Source organism: Aulostomus chinensis, chromosome 17 (assembly GCF_037954235.1).
Source record: "Aulostomus chinensis isolate RoL2024-O1b breed Wild chromosome 17, RoL_Achi_v1.0, whole genome shotgun sequence".
Classification (NCBI taxonomy): Eukaryota; Metazoa; Chordata; class Actinopteri; order Syngnathiformes; family Aulostomidae; genus Aulostomus; species Aulostomus chinensis.
Genome location: NC_141336.1, coordinates 11474004 through 11488026, shown reverse-complemented (window position 1 = coordinate 11488026; position 14023 = coordinate 11474004). Strand labels below are relative to the sequence as shown.

The following is a 14023-nucleotide window of genomic DNA, read 5'->3' as shown; positions in this document are numbered from 1 at the left end:
CTCTTGCCTCAGGGCTCAGGGTGTGAGAGGAGGAGTGTTTGTGTGTGTGTGTGTGTGTGTGTGTGTGTGTGTGTGTGTGTGTGTGTGTGTGTGAGCAGGAATGTCTGACAGGAAATGAATGATTTATTTTTTCATTTCACACATGCACAAAGCCCCATCTCCATCATTGTCATTATGCTCAAACCTCTGTATCTGGTCGTGATGGACCTGCTACATACTATTACTAGATTAGTGTGAAACGGAGTGGGCTAATATCTGAAATCCAAATAGAAGAGTAACTCTATTTGTTTGTTTGAATATTATCTTGCTAGCTGCAAAGAAAGCAATAGCCCATTATTTGGCTCACTCACAGCCTGTTAGCTTGCTTTTGCTAGCACACGTCCATTTTTATTGGAAACATCCAGCAGAATAACATTTTGTCAACATAAACCAGATCAGCACAGAAGAGGAGCTTCACAATGTACTTTGGAGATTACAAAGTTTCCCATAAGAAAACCGTCTACAGTTTGAGCAGACTTATGAACTCCAGGTGTATGTGTATAGGAATAATAATTATTTTCAACTTGAGAATACTGAAGAATAACAATTCTAACAGCCTTATTTTAAGTCCAGTAATCAGATGGACTGGCAGCTCTGTTCTTACAGCAGTGCTCTGAGCTGACTTTAACATCATTCACATGACAATGCTAATTAGCATTAAGCACAAAGGACAGCTGTGGCTGATAGGAATGTCATTAAACTGGTCATAAACAAATGCAGTGGGCTTTTATTTTTTTAAATCTGCTGATGGTGTTAGAGGGAGAATGTGCGACATGAGAGGCTCAGAGCAGGGGCAATCAATTCCTGCTACAGCAGCATAAACTCTAACCTCTATAGAAGCCACCACCTGATGAAAGGCAGACATTTGAACCAGGATTCTATCAATGTCAAAGTTAAAAAGTAAAAAAAAGAAGAAGTCTAAGGCACCCAGCTTTGATATCATATGGAGAGCTGTAATATTCAAAAAGGAGTTGGGAATTCTGATAAATTGTTTTAGCCAAAGTATTTTAAATGTGTTGTTTAGAGTGTGAACTAATTTAGCCCACCATTTTCCAATGTGGAAATAGTGTTCCTGCTTCTCTTAGGTGTAAATGTATGATGTGTCGTCAGTGTTGACAGACTGAGTGCTTTCCTGCCACGCAGCCACTCACTATAACTCCCACTCATTTGCGATTGATTAAACTGAGAGGCAGCCACAAACCAGCAACGACCTTTGACCTCAACATGATGTATGTGCTTGGGGGTGGTTAGCTACTAGCTAGCTTGACAGTTGTGTTAAGAGGAAGTCTGATGTGCTTTGCACAATACCAAAGTGGGGAAAATATAACGAGGGGGCTCTGACCTAAAAGTGTGGATAATGGAAACTGCAGAAGAGTCCAAGGTGCAACTACAAATGTTGCAGTACTGACTGCAGGGTCCATCACAAAGACTTGAGGGATCAGGAGCGACTAACCAGTTCAGGTCTCCTTGTTCATCTATAGTCAGCACTTTGGCTGCATCAACGAAAAGCAAAGGTGGCCAGAATATGAACAAAGTTCAAAAACTGAGAACAACCACGTGCAGTATGGTGCCTGCCGCACTTCAATTTGTGTTATGAATGAGTTGTCATATATACTGCAGGATAAAACTGCAGAATTTAAAATGTTCAAAACAAGTGTACAGCCATAAACAAATCAGCTCTGGTGCAGCATTTCAGGCAGGAGCTCAGAGAGGAAATCTGCAAGTCCCCTTGCTCATTTTACCTGGATGAAACCACTGCGCACAACACCTCTCCGAGAAACACAGGAGTTCATCAGAAACTACCTCGGTCTGTTCCAACTCTCAAATACGAATGCCTACGGGATTGTGGCAACTGTCGTGAGCTTCCTGGACGCTAAAATTCAAGAATATGTTACAAATTGCAACTGATGTACTGTAGGGAGCATCGTGGTTGGTCAGCAACATCCAGGTTATATTCTGCTCAAACAGAAGCAATCCAGTTTACAGCTAATTGGCTGTGTGTGCCTTTCTCTTTCTCCAAAGATGTGGATTACATGATAATGAGGATGTACAATAAGCATTTTTGATAGATTGAATCTCATATATATATATATATATATATATATATATATATATATGAAATGCAGTTCATTTCAGTTGAATTTCAATGGATTGCCTTTTGGGGGGGGGGGGGGGGAGTAAACATTATGGTTAAAAACATTAACTCTGAGACAGGAAGCCAGGCAAGACAGTCAATTTAAAAACTGACAGTTCTAATACATCAAAAGCAGAACAAGTCCTGTTAAACATTTCGAGTGCGTGATAAGTCTCTGAGTGTACAGCAGAGAAGCTGTGCTCAGTGATCAATTGGTTGTGTCTGTTTAAGTCCAGAAGAGGGAGCCGTGGAGGCGTCGTTCTCTGCGAAGATGCCAGAGAGTGAACGAGTGTCATCTTTAGTCATTTTGATCAGCCTGTAATTTTTTTTATCACAAATGTGAAGATAAATAAATTTAAAAAAAAAAAATCAAAACTCTCTTCAAGTCTGATATCTGACTGTACCGAATGTAATAATCGTCATCATCATCTCAACTGGTCAATTTATTGTATGGAGTTTGAACAATAAATGCAATTTTATTTTACCTTTGATAGGTTATTAGTCTATTTAACTGTTTGCTGCAACTTCCACATCACTCAAATGATGTGAGGCATGCGGGGAGCTGTGACATAATCACGTGGGGTTTTTGTTAAGATCGGCAAAAAACAAACGCACACCTTTTTAAATCAACCGTGATGTGATCAGTACATGACAGTATGTACACATGCACATATATGCACACACAGTAATACATAATGAGAAAGGCATGTTGACGACATACGCGGAGTACAAGCCCTCATAATATGTTAAAAAACACAATTAAACCATTGACTACTTAGGGGCTGCAGACATTAAACTGCATGAGTTGGCATTCGCTCGTGAACTGATGCACCAGTACCTGACTGGGCATCAAGCGGCTGGTGGCACTGAGCCGCAGCATGCCCTTAAGCAAGTCCACAAACATCTCTCCACGGATCTCTCAGCAACTTCATTTGTAGCGTGTCGTGAACTGTAAACTGCAGGCTGGAACTGAATAAACAACAACAAAGCTCAGAGGGATCTTAAAAGGTTTTAGGGATGTACTTTGAGTGTCAGGTGACTGCTGGCAAAGTTTCGACGACACTGAGGGACGTGGGGGTCTCGTAGTCAGGAATCTGACCCCATGTCTCTACTGTGTCCCTCAGCCGTAGATACAACATAAAGACCAGGGGCCAAGTCACAAGAGGAGTCCCCATGGAGGACTTTGAATTTGATCTTTTCTGTATGAATATCCATAAATGGTTGAGCTACAACTTGAAAGTTGGTCAACGTATGTGCAAGTGCCGAGTGAGCAAACAAGAGAAAATACTTTAATATCTATTCAATGTATAAATTAATCAAATGTATGCTGTTACTTCAATATAACATGGATACAAATCTAATTGAGAATAGTAGTTAAGTGGTACTCGCCATTCACACCCATAGCTGGCAGGATACAGCCGTGTACCGAGGTAGAGAAAAACTGCAGTGCAGCCCAGCAATCACATGTCAATCACCTCTGGAAATTGCAAAGCCAAATAATTTCTGAAGACCTGAAAAAGAATGAAAAAAACGGAGATCCTGAAATGGCTGAGTTTACCATGACAGTTGCTTTCGTTATTTTGATGTTGCATTCAAGCACGTCACAACATCGCAGCACAGCACAAACGCACCTGATGTGGACGCATCAATCGCTGGGCTGAAGTCGATTATTTTCCCTTTAGAGGGCTGATGCAGATTATGGACGAGCATCACATGATCTAATTTGAGGTCCATAATTATTCTAACAATAATTATTCTAACAATTCAAGAGGTCCAGTGCATTGGTAAGCTGAACATTTGGGGCTGATACATTAGCTTTCTATGAGGGGGGGGGACTTTCATGACAGGATATTTGAGGGTTTGTAGTCTTTGCAGCGTAGGGGTCAACTGAGTGTGCTACCAACCGCTCTCCCCTCAAGTCTGTAGCAGCCGACCCCCAGGTAGAAAAAAAAAACAATATCCCACACTTTGATGTCACGTTAATGCAAGGAAATGCAAAACAGCAGCTCTGTTCTTCCGATGTGCTGTACCCCCCCCCCCTCCCCACCGCCGCCGCCGCCGCCGCCGCCCAGGTTGATGTAGGCGAAGGCGCCGTTCTAGATGTGCAGGCAATATTCCACTTGGCCAATCAGCAACCACCCCAGTTACAGAACCTAGTGCCTCTAGCACCAAAACTCAAAAACTTTTTTCTATTATTTCGAGTAGGTTCAGGAGGACATCATGGTTTGGGTTAAAACAGAACCTCTCTCGAAGTTAACGACACATCACAAAGACCTTGTCGCTGTCTCTTTTTGACAGAAAGCCTTTGCGGCAAACGTTTAGCAAGATCTCGTACATCTTTCAAGACTTTAGTTGCTTCAAGAGACAACACAGCTGCAAGGCTTATAAGAATGTGAAGTTATTTCAAATAAAATTCCATCAAAAAGTTTTGCAAATAATATCACAGTATCCCAGCCAAAAAAAATAACATTCAAGGATTACAGTGTTTGAGCCATGTCGTCCTCGTGAAAACATACAATAATTAGCGACACACAGGAACACAGTAAAATGAAGCTGTGCATCCCAGCATTTGCATTCTAATAGGGAGGCTCTATTTGTTTGAGCTGCAAGAATCCCAGAGTTTACTCGGCTCCATACAGGAGGAAACAGGATTGATGCAGCAAAGGTTTATCTTACACATGAAGGGCCAAACTTTGAGGCCCGGCTGATTCATTATCTACCCCAGCACAGGGGCTTCCTCCTGGGCTTGAAGTCGCTTATGAATCTTCTCTCTGTGTGAAGGAGCTGGCCGCTGTACAAATGGCAACCAGCCATCTGGATGCACACTGGATCCCTATTAGCAGTTACAAAGCCAGAGGGCCTATTTATACACATCTGTAGAGACGAGGCGCCGCGATGGAAACAGATACACGGAGCAGTGGTAATCAACCCCAGCCTGATCGTGCTAAATGAGACAGGAGGGAGGATGGAAGGGAAAGAAGGTAGGAGAGGACGATGGAAAGACGTGCAAGAGGTTAAGAATGGAAAAACGAGGGACTAAAGCGGGATGGAAGGAAATATCAGACAACCTCACACATTCAGTTCCAGAGATGAGGACCAGACGTTGCTCGGTAACCACGTCTCTCCTCTGCTGTAGCCGCATCCAGCCAACATCCAGTAAACACTGGAGAATGCTTTACAGAGCCGAAAGACATTCCAAGTTACCATCGCTCAAGACACATGACGTGTTTCTTAAAATCATATGCTGCAAATTATGTGGTCAGAGGGAAACCAGAGGTGATGCCAGGAGGGGGGTGGAGTGTTCTGTAAAATCAAATAAAGTGGATCCGAACCGCTCTGGGATTGAAACGGACTTGAGTGTAATTGATATCTTCTCTTTAATAGTCTCTTCCAACTTCCACGCACTTTCTCTACCTTGTTCTGTGAATCGTCCACATCATATCAAATACTTCTTTTCTGCAAAATTAGCAGCAGTGAGGAGCGTTTGTTGTTGTCCTCTTCTAGAGAGACATGTCCATCTGGTAGAACAGCTGCTGATGTCGCCATATTCAGTTGTTTGTTGTTCTGGACACACAAACGAAGACGGAACTTTTCATTTACTTTGTCACCTTCAGCTGTGTTGTACTTCATTGAAGACCGAGGCAGATTGGAGCTATGATGAGAGTTTAAGGATCCTGTGTCATTTCAAGATTTAGTCACAAGCTCTTATTGGTTGAATATTTGGAGAAAAAAAAATCCCAACCCATTTCTTCTCTACTCAAACCATCTGAACGTAGTAGCTCTCCCACTCCTTCTCTATCTGTTTCTATTGTCTCTCTTCCCTCTGCATCGTCTGTGTCTCCTTGTAATTTCTGCAGGGATGGCCGCTGCGGTCATCATAATGTCCAGTCAGCTTCAGAGTGAGTCAGCTAGTCCCCGTGTGAACAATAAAAATATGGAGGACGGTAAGTGCAGACATTCAGTGACAAACAGCTGAATGAAATAAGTCAGAGGAGCACTTAGTAACTTGTTAAGTGATCCTGAATACAAAAAGGCACTCAAAAATAGGTGTCTTGAGCTCATGAATACCTTTTTTCTTTCCTGCTTGACCTCAGTGTGACTCCAGAATGCCAAAAGAGTGAGCAACAAGCATATTAGCTGATTATTACTGTATTAGCTTGAAACTAATGCTGACTGACAGCCAGCAGTTACAGCAACAAAAATACTAAGTGTGCATTTACTAACTTTCAAGCACATCATCCAATACCCACATCTTTATCCAGCCGTGTGCTCAGTAACATACAGATATTTTCCACAGTCCAAAGACATCAAGAGAGGACGAGGCTGATTGATACTCTAAATTGACCGTAGGTGTGACTGTGAGTGTCAATGGTTGTCTGTCTCTATGTGTTGGTCCTGTGATGGACTGGTGACCTGTCCAGGGGGAACCCTGCCTCTAAACCAAAGGCTGCTGGGATAGGCTCCAGCCCAGTGCCTACAGTCAATTTAGAGTATCAATCAGCCTCGTCCCCTCTTGATGTCTTTGGACTGTGGGAGGAAGCTGGAGTACCAGAGAGAACCCACACAGGAACAGGGAGAACATGGAGACTCCACACAGAAAGATCCAGTGTCTGAGCCGGGACTAGAACCCGGAACCTTCTTGCTGTGAGGCAACAGTGCTGACCACTGCACCACCGTGCCGCCGAGCTGAAAACATATTGTTGAATATTTTATTCAGTTTCAGCCAATAATAAACCTATGACTCTTATTTTTACAGTGAATTGTAACACTACTTGTAAATTTTTGGTTTCACGAATTGAAGTTCACTGGTACCATGTTTCTTTCTTTATTATTATTAGTGAACAGCTGAAATATACTTCATCCTCCTCTAGTCTTTGTCACACTCCCTGACCTTGCTTGAGATTGGACAGTCAGTCTTTGATCCAGCTGAAGGGTGACAGCCAGGAACAGTGGGTGTCTGTTGGGCCTTGTTTGTGTCTGTTGCCATAGCAACTGTCATCCGGAAGGGAGGGGACAGAGTGGAGGTGGTTTCGGCGATCCAAAAACACAGCGGCAGAGCAGAGCAGGGGTTTTGTTTTGTCCTTAAGTAACAAAAAGGAAGTGCCTTTGTTTTGAAGCTTTTTCTGCCACTTGCCTCAATTCACTAGCAAGGTTGAGAAATCAGGCTTGTTTGAGATGAGCTTGGAAAGATGGAAGCCATTATTGATTATTTGAAAGACCGCTTCTTAATAACCAGCAGAATGAAACCCCCCAAAAAAGTTTAATACTTGTTTATATTTGAAATAAATTACTCTTGATTTAATTCAGGGGAGGTGTATGGAGGGAAAGTAAAGTATTATAATGACACACACATACAGTTGACACAAGTCTTTATTCAGAATGTCCACCCTAAAAACAGGAAAGGACTGCTGGATGTCTTCTTTTGTTTGTTTTTTTTAATAAGAATACACAATTATCTGAGACCATGAGACAGAATAAAAACACACACTCAAAATGTTTCCTCTGAATAAGAACACAGTTTGTTTACTGGTTTTTATTGTAGATTGCGAGCATGCTGGTGGCTTTAGTCTGGTGATGTTTTTACAGCGGGGCCTGAACCTGACGACGAAGCAAAAAACACACGTCAGAAAGAGCAAAGTGCACCGATGCATTAGCTCAGAGCCCAGGTCTCTGCCTGTCTGCAACACACATGTCATGAATGGATGATGAGAGCGTGTGTCTACCTTTCTATTAATATTTGTGGCTCTCGGCTCCACCGCGTCCAAATCCTGACAGAAAGAAACAGTGTAAATGTTGCGTCAGAGAATAATTCATTTCACACAGGAAAGAATACAGAGGAGATATTTAATTACTCTCATTTAAGATAAAATTACAGATTTTGTACGAAGCATGGAGGCCTTTTTTTCAATTGATTTATAACTTACTTATATTTTCTTGTTACGCTGACAAACTAAAGACTAATTTAGGTTAATTTGTCCCATTATGTTGAAAGAAGTTAAATATGTCATGATAGAACTTTTATGAGATTATCTCTCTCTATCTTATTTTATGATAGCCACTTTTATGAGTCTCCAACTGCACATGCAATCATTAGAGGAACAAAGCCTTACATTGCAGTACAGCTGGAATGATTTTGGAAAAATATCTAATGGTGATTTTGACTGCTATTGCAATGGTATTCAATGAAAACCTGAAATTAACATTTAAAAGGATCATGGCGTGATTTTTGTGTGGGTCTGTGTGAAACAAAGATGTACTACGGAATGTGATGTGTGAGCAGCACCCACAAAGACTCGTCTAAAACGTTGTACTGATACACAATGTGCCTTTAACAAATACTGCGCTTTCCTGAGGGTTTTAAAATCGCGCTGTAATACGGAGCGATCAGTTGCGCAGCCCTTCGCTACGACATGAACATACTACTTTCTGGGCCCCTGATTTCAACATCACAAAAAAAAAAGGCCTGTGGAGCGCCTAAAAATCATTTTATCAAAGTGCAAAAAAGCTCACATTTGGAAGTAAAAAGCACGTATTTCAAAACCGAACAACAAACTAGCTTCACTCTTCTTCTGCTTTCACCGTGATGTCGTTTATCATTCATTAAATCTCTTGCCACTAATTAGCAACCACGCAAGCTTTAAAATTCCGGAGTGTGGCACTTCCTGACACGTTTTGTACTGTAGAACAAAACGGTTCAATATAATGCTATTTTGGGCCCTAACAGAAGACGTATTGCCCCTGGGAGGAGGGAACTGGATGTCACGTGTGACTGCAGTGTAAAACACGACTTCAAGCACATGCGGCTTAAGAAAAGCTGTAAGAGAGATCATCTAACACAGATACAGCAGATTTAAAATGACGAGGGATTTTCTATATTCACAGATTTTGGAAATGTTCCAGGGTCAAATTCTTTCCAACGATGAGTCAGTTTCTAAGATTCACAGAAAAAAAACAAATACTTACCACCAGGTCCAAACAATGCACTGTAGCAGGGGTTGTTGCAGTATGGCTTGCCATCATGCTAGAGGAAGCAGAGTTATGATGCTGTTAATTAATATTTTGAAATATTAAGGTGATACACATTTAGGCTTTTGGAGGCAATCCGATCTTAAAAGTGGATTTTTGATATTTTTTTTGGATTAATACATCCTTTTTTAGCGTAACAACCCAAAACTGTTTAGCAAACTAAAAAAAAACAGGGACTATAATTATAAATGTGGGATCTAGTCCCACTCATTCTTTTTTACATTGGCAAATAGCTGAATAACTAATCTGTAATATAAAATCAAGATTCACATACACAGACATAACATAGAAAAGATCTTGAGAGAATTTGGGGGTGAGATTGTTTTGTCATCTTGGTTATTTTTAATCTCAACTTTAAAACCAACAGATGAGGTGTCCTTAAAAATGGCTCAGCTGGAGACGATCATGTGATGCAATAGAAAGCTTCAGAACTGAATGAACTTCAACGTGAGATTATGAGACCAAGCGGGTCAGCTCCTCTGTGCTGTTTGTGAGTCTGTCAGTGAGGCTATGTAAAAACTTTGAGACCAATTTTAAGCAAAGTTGGTGGAGAGGTGTCCCCTTGGCCAAGGAAGAATGACGAAAGATTGAACATTCGTATATTTTCGGAGTGGGTGTGGCTTCGAGTGCCCTCTAATTATCTCTGCATTTGTCTGTTAGCAGGACAACTAAAAAAAATGTCGACTGAATTTGGTAGGATGATAGAACTTTGGTTAAGTAACAATCAATTTGATTTTGGAGCCAGATCTGAAGATGTCATTTTGCCTCATAGGTATCGATCCTCCAAGTCTACAAATTTTAACGTATAAAAACGTGAACAGCTTTGTGTATTCCACGTGTCTCACCTCAGCATGTGAGCCTGCGGCCAGCGTCTTTTTGCACTTCTCACACCTCAGACAGGGCCTGTGCCAGTCCTTGCCCAGTGACGACACCTTCTCAGCTGCCACACGTATGAAAACACAAAATTAATAACCACAGTCTCTAAAGTTCAGGGGACAGAGGGGGTCACACTGTCCATGGTAGACCAGATCATTGCTTGGGTGTGTTGCTGGAGAGAAAAGTGCACCAAGTGTCCCTGGAGGATGTGTCCTCATCTTGCCTCATAAATACTGATAAAGCCTGTCTTTATCTAGGACTGATCTGAGTCAACACCCATCAGGAGGCCTGTAAAAAATAAAGACCTGCAGTTTTTCAGGGACTTTTCTCTCATGATTATCAGGAAACAGCAAGCACAGAACCACGAACGTGCAAGAGCGGAACGCATGAGCACACAAAATGCTGAAAATGCAGAAGTGTTTGCGTCAGGGAAGGGGGTTTCTGCACAAGATTGACATTGCTCATTTTCTAAAAACACACAACAAAGTAAAGGAAGAACAGCAAATCCATGAGCAAATTAAAATCAACAATGTGTGGCCAGCAGCCTCCAAGCTGAACCACACATTGTCAGGGTACCATTTGACACATTTCTTTGTGAAACGGGGTAAAAATAGTCTGATGTGGCATGAGATTACGCAACAGTCAATGGAAAGAGAGAGCGAGTTGCCCAGCAAAGGCGGGGTCGGCCTCTCTGGCCGGCTCTATGAAAACATTTCAAAAGAATGTCTGACCCAAACTAATTACTGTACTTAACTTCTAATAACAAACTAGTGTACTGAGCAAACATTGGGCTTGAGCCTGTTTCAGCAACGATGCGGCTCTCATGGATGTTGTCCTACACTCGCTTGCACGTAGACCTGCTAAAGCTTATAGAAGCCATCTATAATAACCGATGGTATGAGAGAGAAATTGAGTGTGACAGATGAATAACACAATCTGTTCTCAAAATGAAACAACTGGAGCATAATGGAGGCAGGCCAGCACACACAAACACAGAAATGTGGATGGAAAATGGGAGGCTGTTCAACTATTCGGTTAATTCCATCCCATATGGAGAAGGTTGTATAAAAAGCTAAGAATGACGTTAGTAACTTGTAGAGCAGATGACCTTAAACAGGCCTATGCTTCTTCACAGGCACATTAAGTGCATAATACATTTGAAAGGAGAAGATTACTTTAAATATGCTTTGCTGAGGTCGACGTGAAATTTGATCAGACTCTTTTTCCTGTCGGAAAAATACGAAGCAACTGGCATGCAGGAGATTTTTTAGCTTAGCTTAGCAAAATGAGATTCAGCTTTTAAACACCAGTCTACGTTTTTCCAAAAATAATCAACTCGACGTCTTCAAAGAAAAATGCCTACAAAAACAGTCCAATGGCAGTTCCTTAAAAATGGCTTCGAGAACCTTATTTTGAAAAATTTTGTCTGAAGTCAAGCGATTCTGTTGCTAGCTTGTTAAAGCGAAGCTAATATTACTTCAACTCGTTTGTGGTTGATGCTGCATATTTGTATACTTCTATATACTACTAGAACTCAACCCTCTCCTGTTTTTGCTGCTATTACTACAAATATAAAGTCATAAATGTAGTCCTTTTTTGTCTGCACTGACAAAAAAACTCACTAGTAGCAATTAGCTTAGCATACTGGGGCGGCGCTAGCATAGATCTATCCCACGGAGCAAAAATCAGTCAACCATCACCGTAGCAGTATCAATTAACTTAAATTAGCTTAAACATTTTAATTAGCAGATTTAAGGAACTGAATGTTTACATATAGCATAACATAAACAGGCCTACATTGCTTTAAGCCTCCGACATTTCAACAATCTAAAACCTCTGTCATCCACATCCCTTCATGCATCTTAGCAATAAGAGAAGCTTATTTTCTATGTCACCAAAACTTGACTTTAGTCCATGCATGTCTATACTGATATAAAAATACTACTATTTACAGGTAGATTAGCATAAAAACTTTGAGAGTAGTTCTATCCAACGAAACAAAATTAACCAACGCCTCTAAAACAGGCTTGTCTTGTCTAATTTAAACATTAACAACAAGTTGTTTGTAAATAAACTTCAGAGTTGCTGGTTAGGGGATTTAACTGAACCATGCTAGCAATTTCTATTCGCCTATGCTTATTTATTTGCTACTGCTATGCTATGCTACTCTATGTATATGACAATATAAAGCCTTGCACTTGAAGAACCATAGTTTCAAAAAACAGCTTTAAAAAAAAAAAAAACTATTTAAGAAAAATCGTAGGTTTTGGAAATTTAAAGACCCGCGTAAGATAAAAATCACACTGTGGCTATTTTGAAAATCCTTCTTTTGATAGCTTAACTGTTTCTGAAAACACATGATAGACGGTATGCACATCCTTACGCTGCCTATTCTACATTTGCTCCCTTTTTGAACAAAAAACAGTAGTTCTACAGCAGAAAGCATGAATGGTATATATTAAAAGTAGTTGTCTTCTGCTCTACAAGTCCCCCCCCCCCCCCCCCCCCCCCAGCAGCAGTAGCCTGTGTGCTTCCATCTGAAACCTTCGGAGCAAATCGAGGGATTTGAGGTACGATGGAGACGATCCCAGATTACAAGGGGAAGGAAAGTGATGGCAACACTGTAGGAAAATGACTAAACATCTGCATAAACAATACAAATCTTTGTTTCAGGCTACTCTCAGCAGTTATTTACTTTCCTTAATGGAAAAACAACTGGCTGGTGAGTCCAGGCTGAAAGAATTTGGTTGTTTTCTCCACAATGAGCATTTGTCGAACAGAGAAAATGGGGAGGATGGCTCCCGCGAATGAATTCACTGTGCTGCACAGGGCAGCAGGCGCTAAATGTATTAAGATGCAGATAAAAAGGGACCTGTCCTTTCCTGGATACAGTAATTAGTTGAGGTCCTCCCGTGAGACATACACACAAGAATGCAGTGGGAAGTCTCTTTTTTGATGAGAACATTCCTGCAGGAGCTCAGACCTTAAAACTCTGCAGAAACCTAATGACAAGAAAGCCTCCAGAGTGCATCGACCTTTGAGGATTAGTATGGATCTGCAAAACTGCACAGAAATACATGACACAAAAACAAAACCAAACATTTGTATAAAGCAGTTTGTTACTTGACTACTGTTTTACATGCCATTTAGAATTATGGAGAAAAATAAGATGCATCATAGATGAATCAACCTAAGAATATGTAAAGCAGTAAAAGCTCATCTCCATCATACCCTTCTCTATGGACTGCTTACATCGGAAATAATAACGTAACAAGATAGACATACAAACACATAAATTAATACGAAATAATAGGTTAAAATAAATATGTGTTTAACTTGTAAAAGATATGCATTTCAAATGTTTTTGATACATTTACTCGCAATTGTGTTTTCTTTGGGTCACATTTTGAAAGTTAAGCAGGTTTTTCGGGACACTTGAGGTCACAATTTGAGGACCACAAAAATTTTTTTTTTTTTTTTACAAACTTTAAGGTTTTCTGACAAATTGCCTGCAAAACACACGTGCTTGACTTCACGTTAAATTCAGCTTCCTGTTTCCTCATTTGCACTTTACATGAAGTGGTGTCAGGCGAAAACATGACACATTTTTGCAAATAAAATCTGAAACAAAAAGGCACAAATCTTACCGAAGTAAACTTCCTTCTGACAGTTAGGACACTTGGGCATCTCGATGCAGTTGTGTGTCTTGATTTACCGGAGAGAAAAGCCTGGAGTGTACCCGCAATGAAGAGCTTCTGTCACTGCTGCTGTTAACCCACCTGTCAGTCGGCTGACCACGCCTCGATCTGAGGTGCAGATGTGCGCTCCCGCTCGTATTTATATCATCGAGGAAATAGTTTCCCTCAAACTTTTCTTTTTTTTCTAAAAGTGGGCAAGGCTTCAGCCGTCAGTGTGTTGAACATCTCTCCTTGTGACCATGACTCCCTT

At 41.0% G+C, this 14023-nt stretch overlaps 1 protein-coding gene across 1 annotated transcript; it reads right to left on the bottom strand.

Annotated features, from left to right (window-relative positions):
- Positions 1-7525: 7525 nt before the first annotated feature.
- Positions 7526-13979, bottom strand: crip1 (cysteine-rich protein 1). Its single transcript, XM_086183041.1, has 5 exons — positions 13723-13979; positions 10045-10139; positions 9137-9194; positions 7897-7941; positions 7526-7771 (listed from the first exon to the last, which is right to left on the bottom strand). Exons 1-4 carry the CDS (start codon positions 13760-13762, stop codon positions 7904-7906), a joined length of 231 nt encoding a protein of 76 aa, XP_086039167.1. The 5' UTR covers positions 13763-13979; the 3' UTR covers positions 7526-7771; positions 7897-7903.
- Positions 13980-14023: the final 44 nt, after the last annotated feature.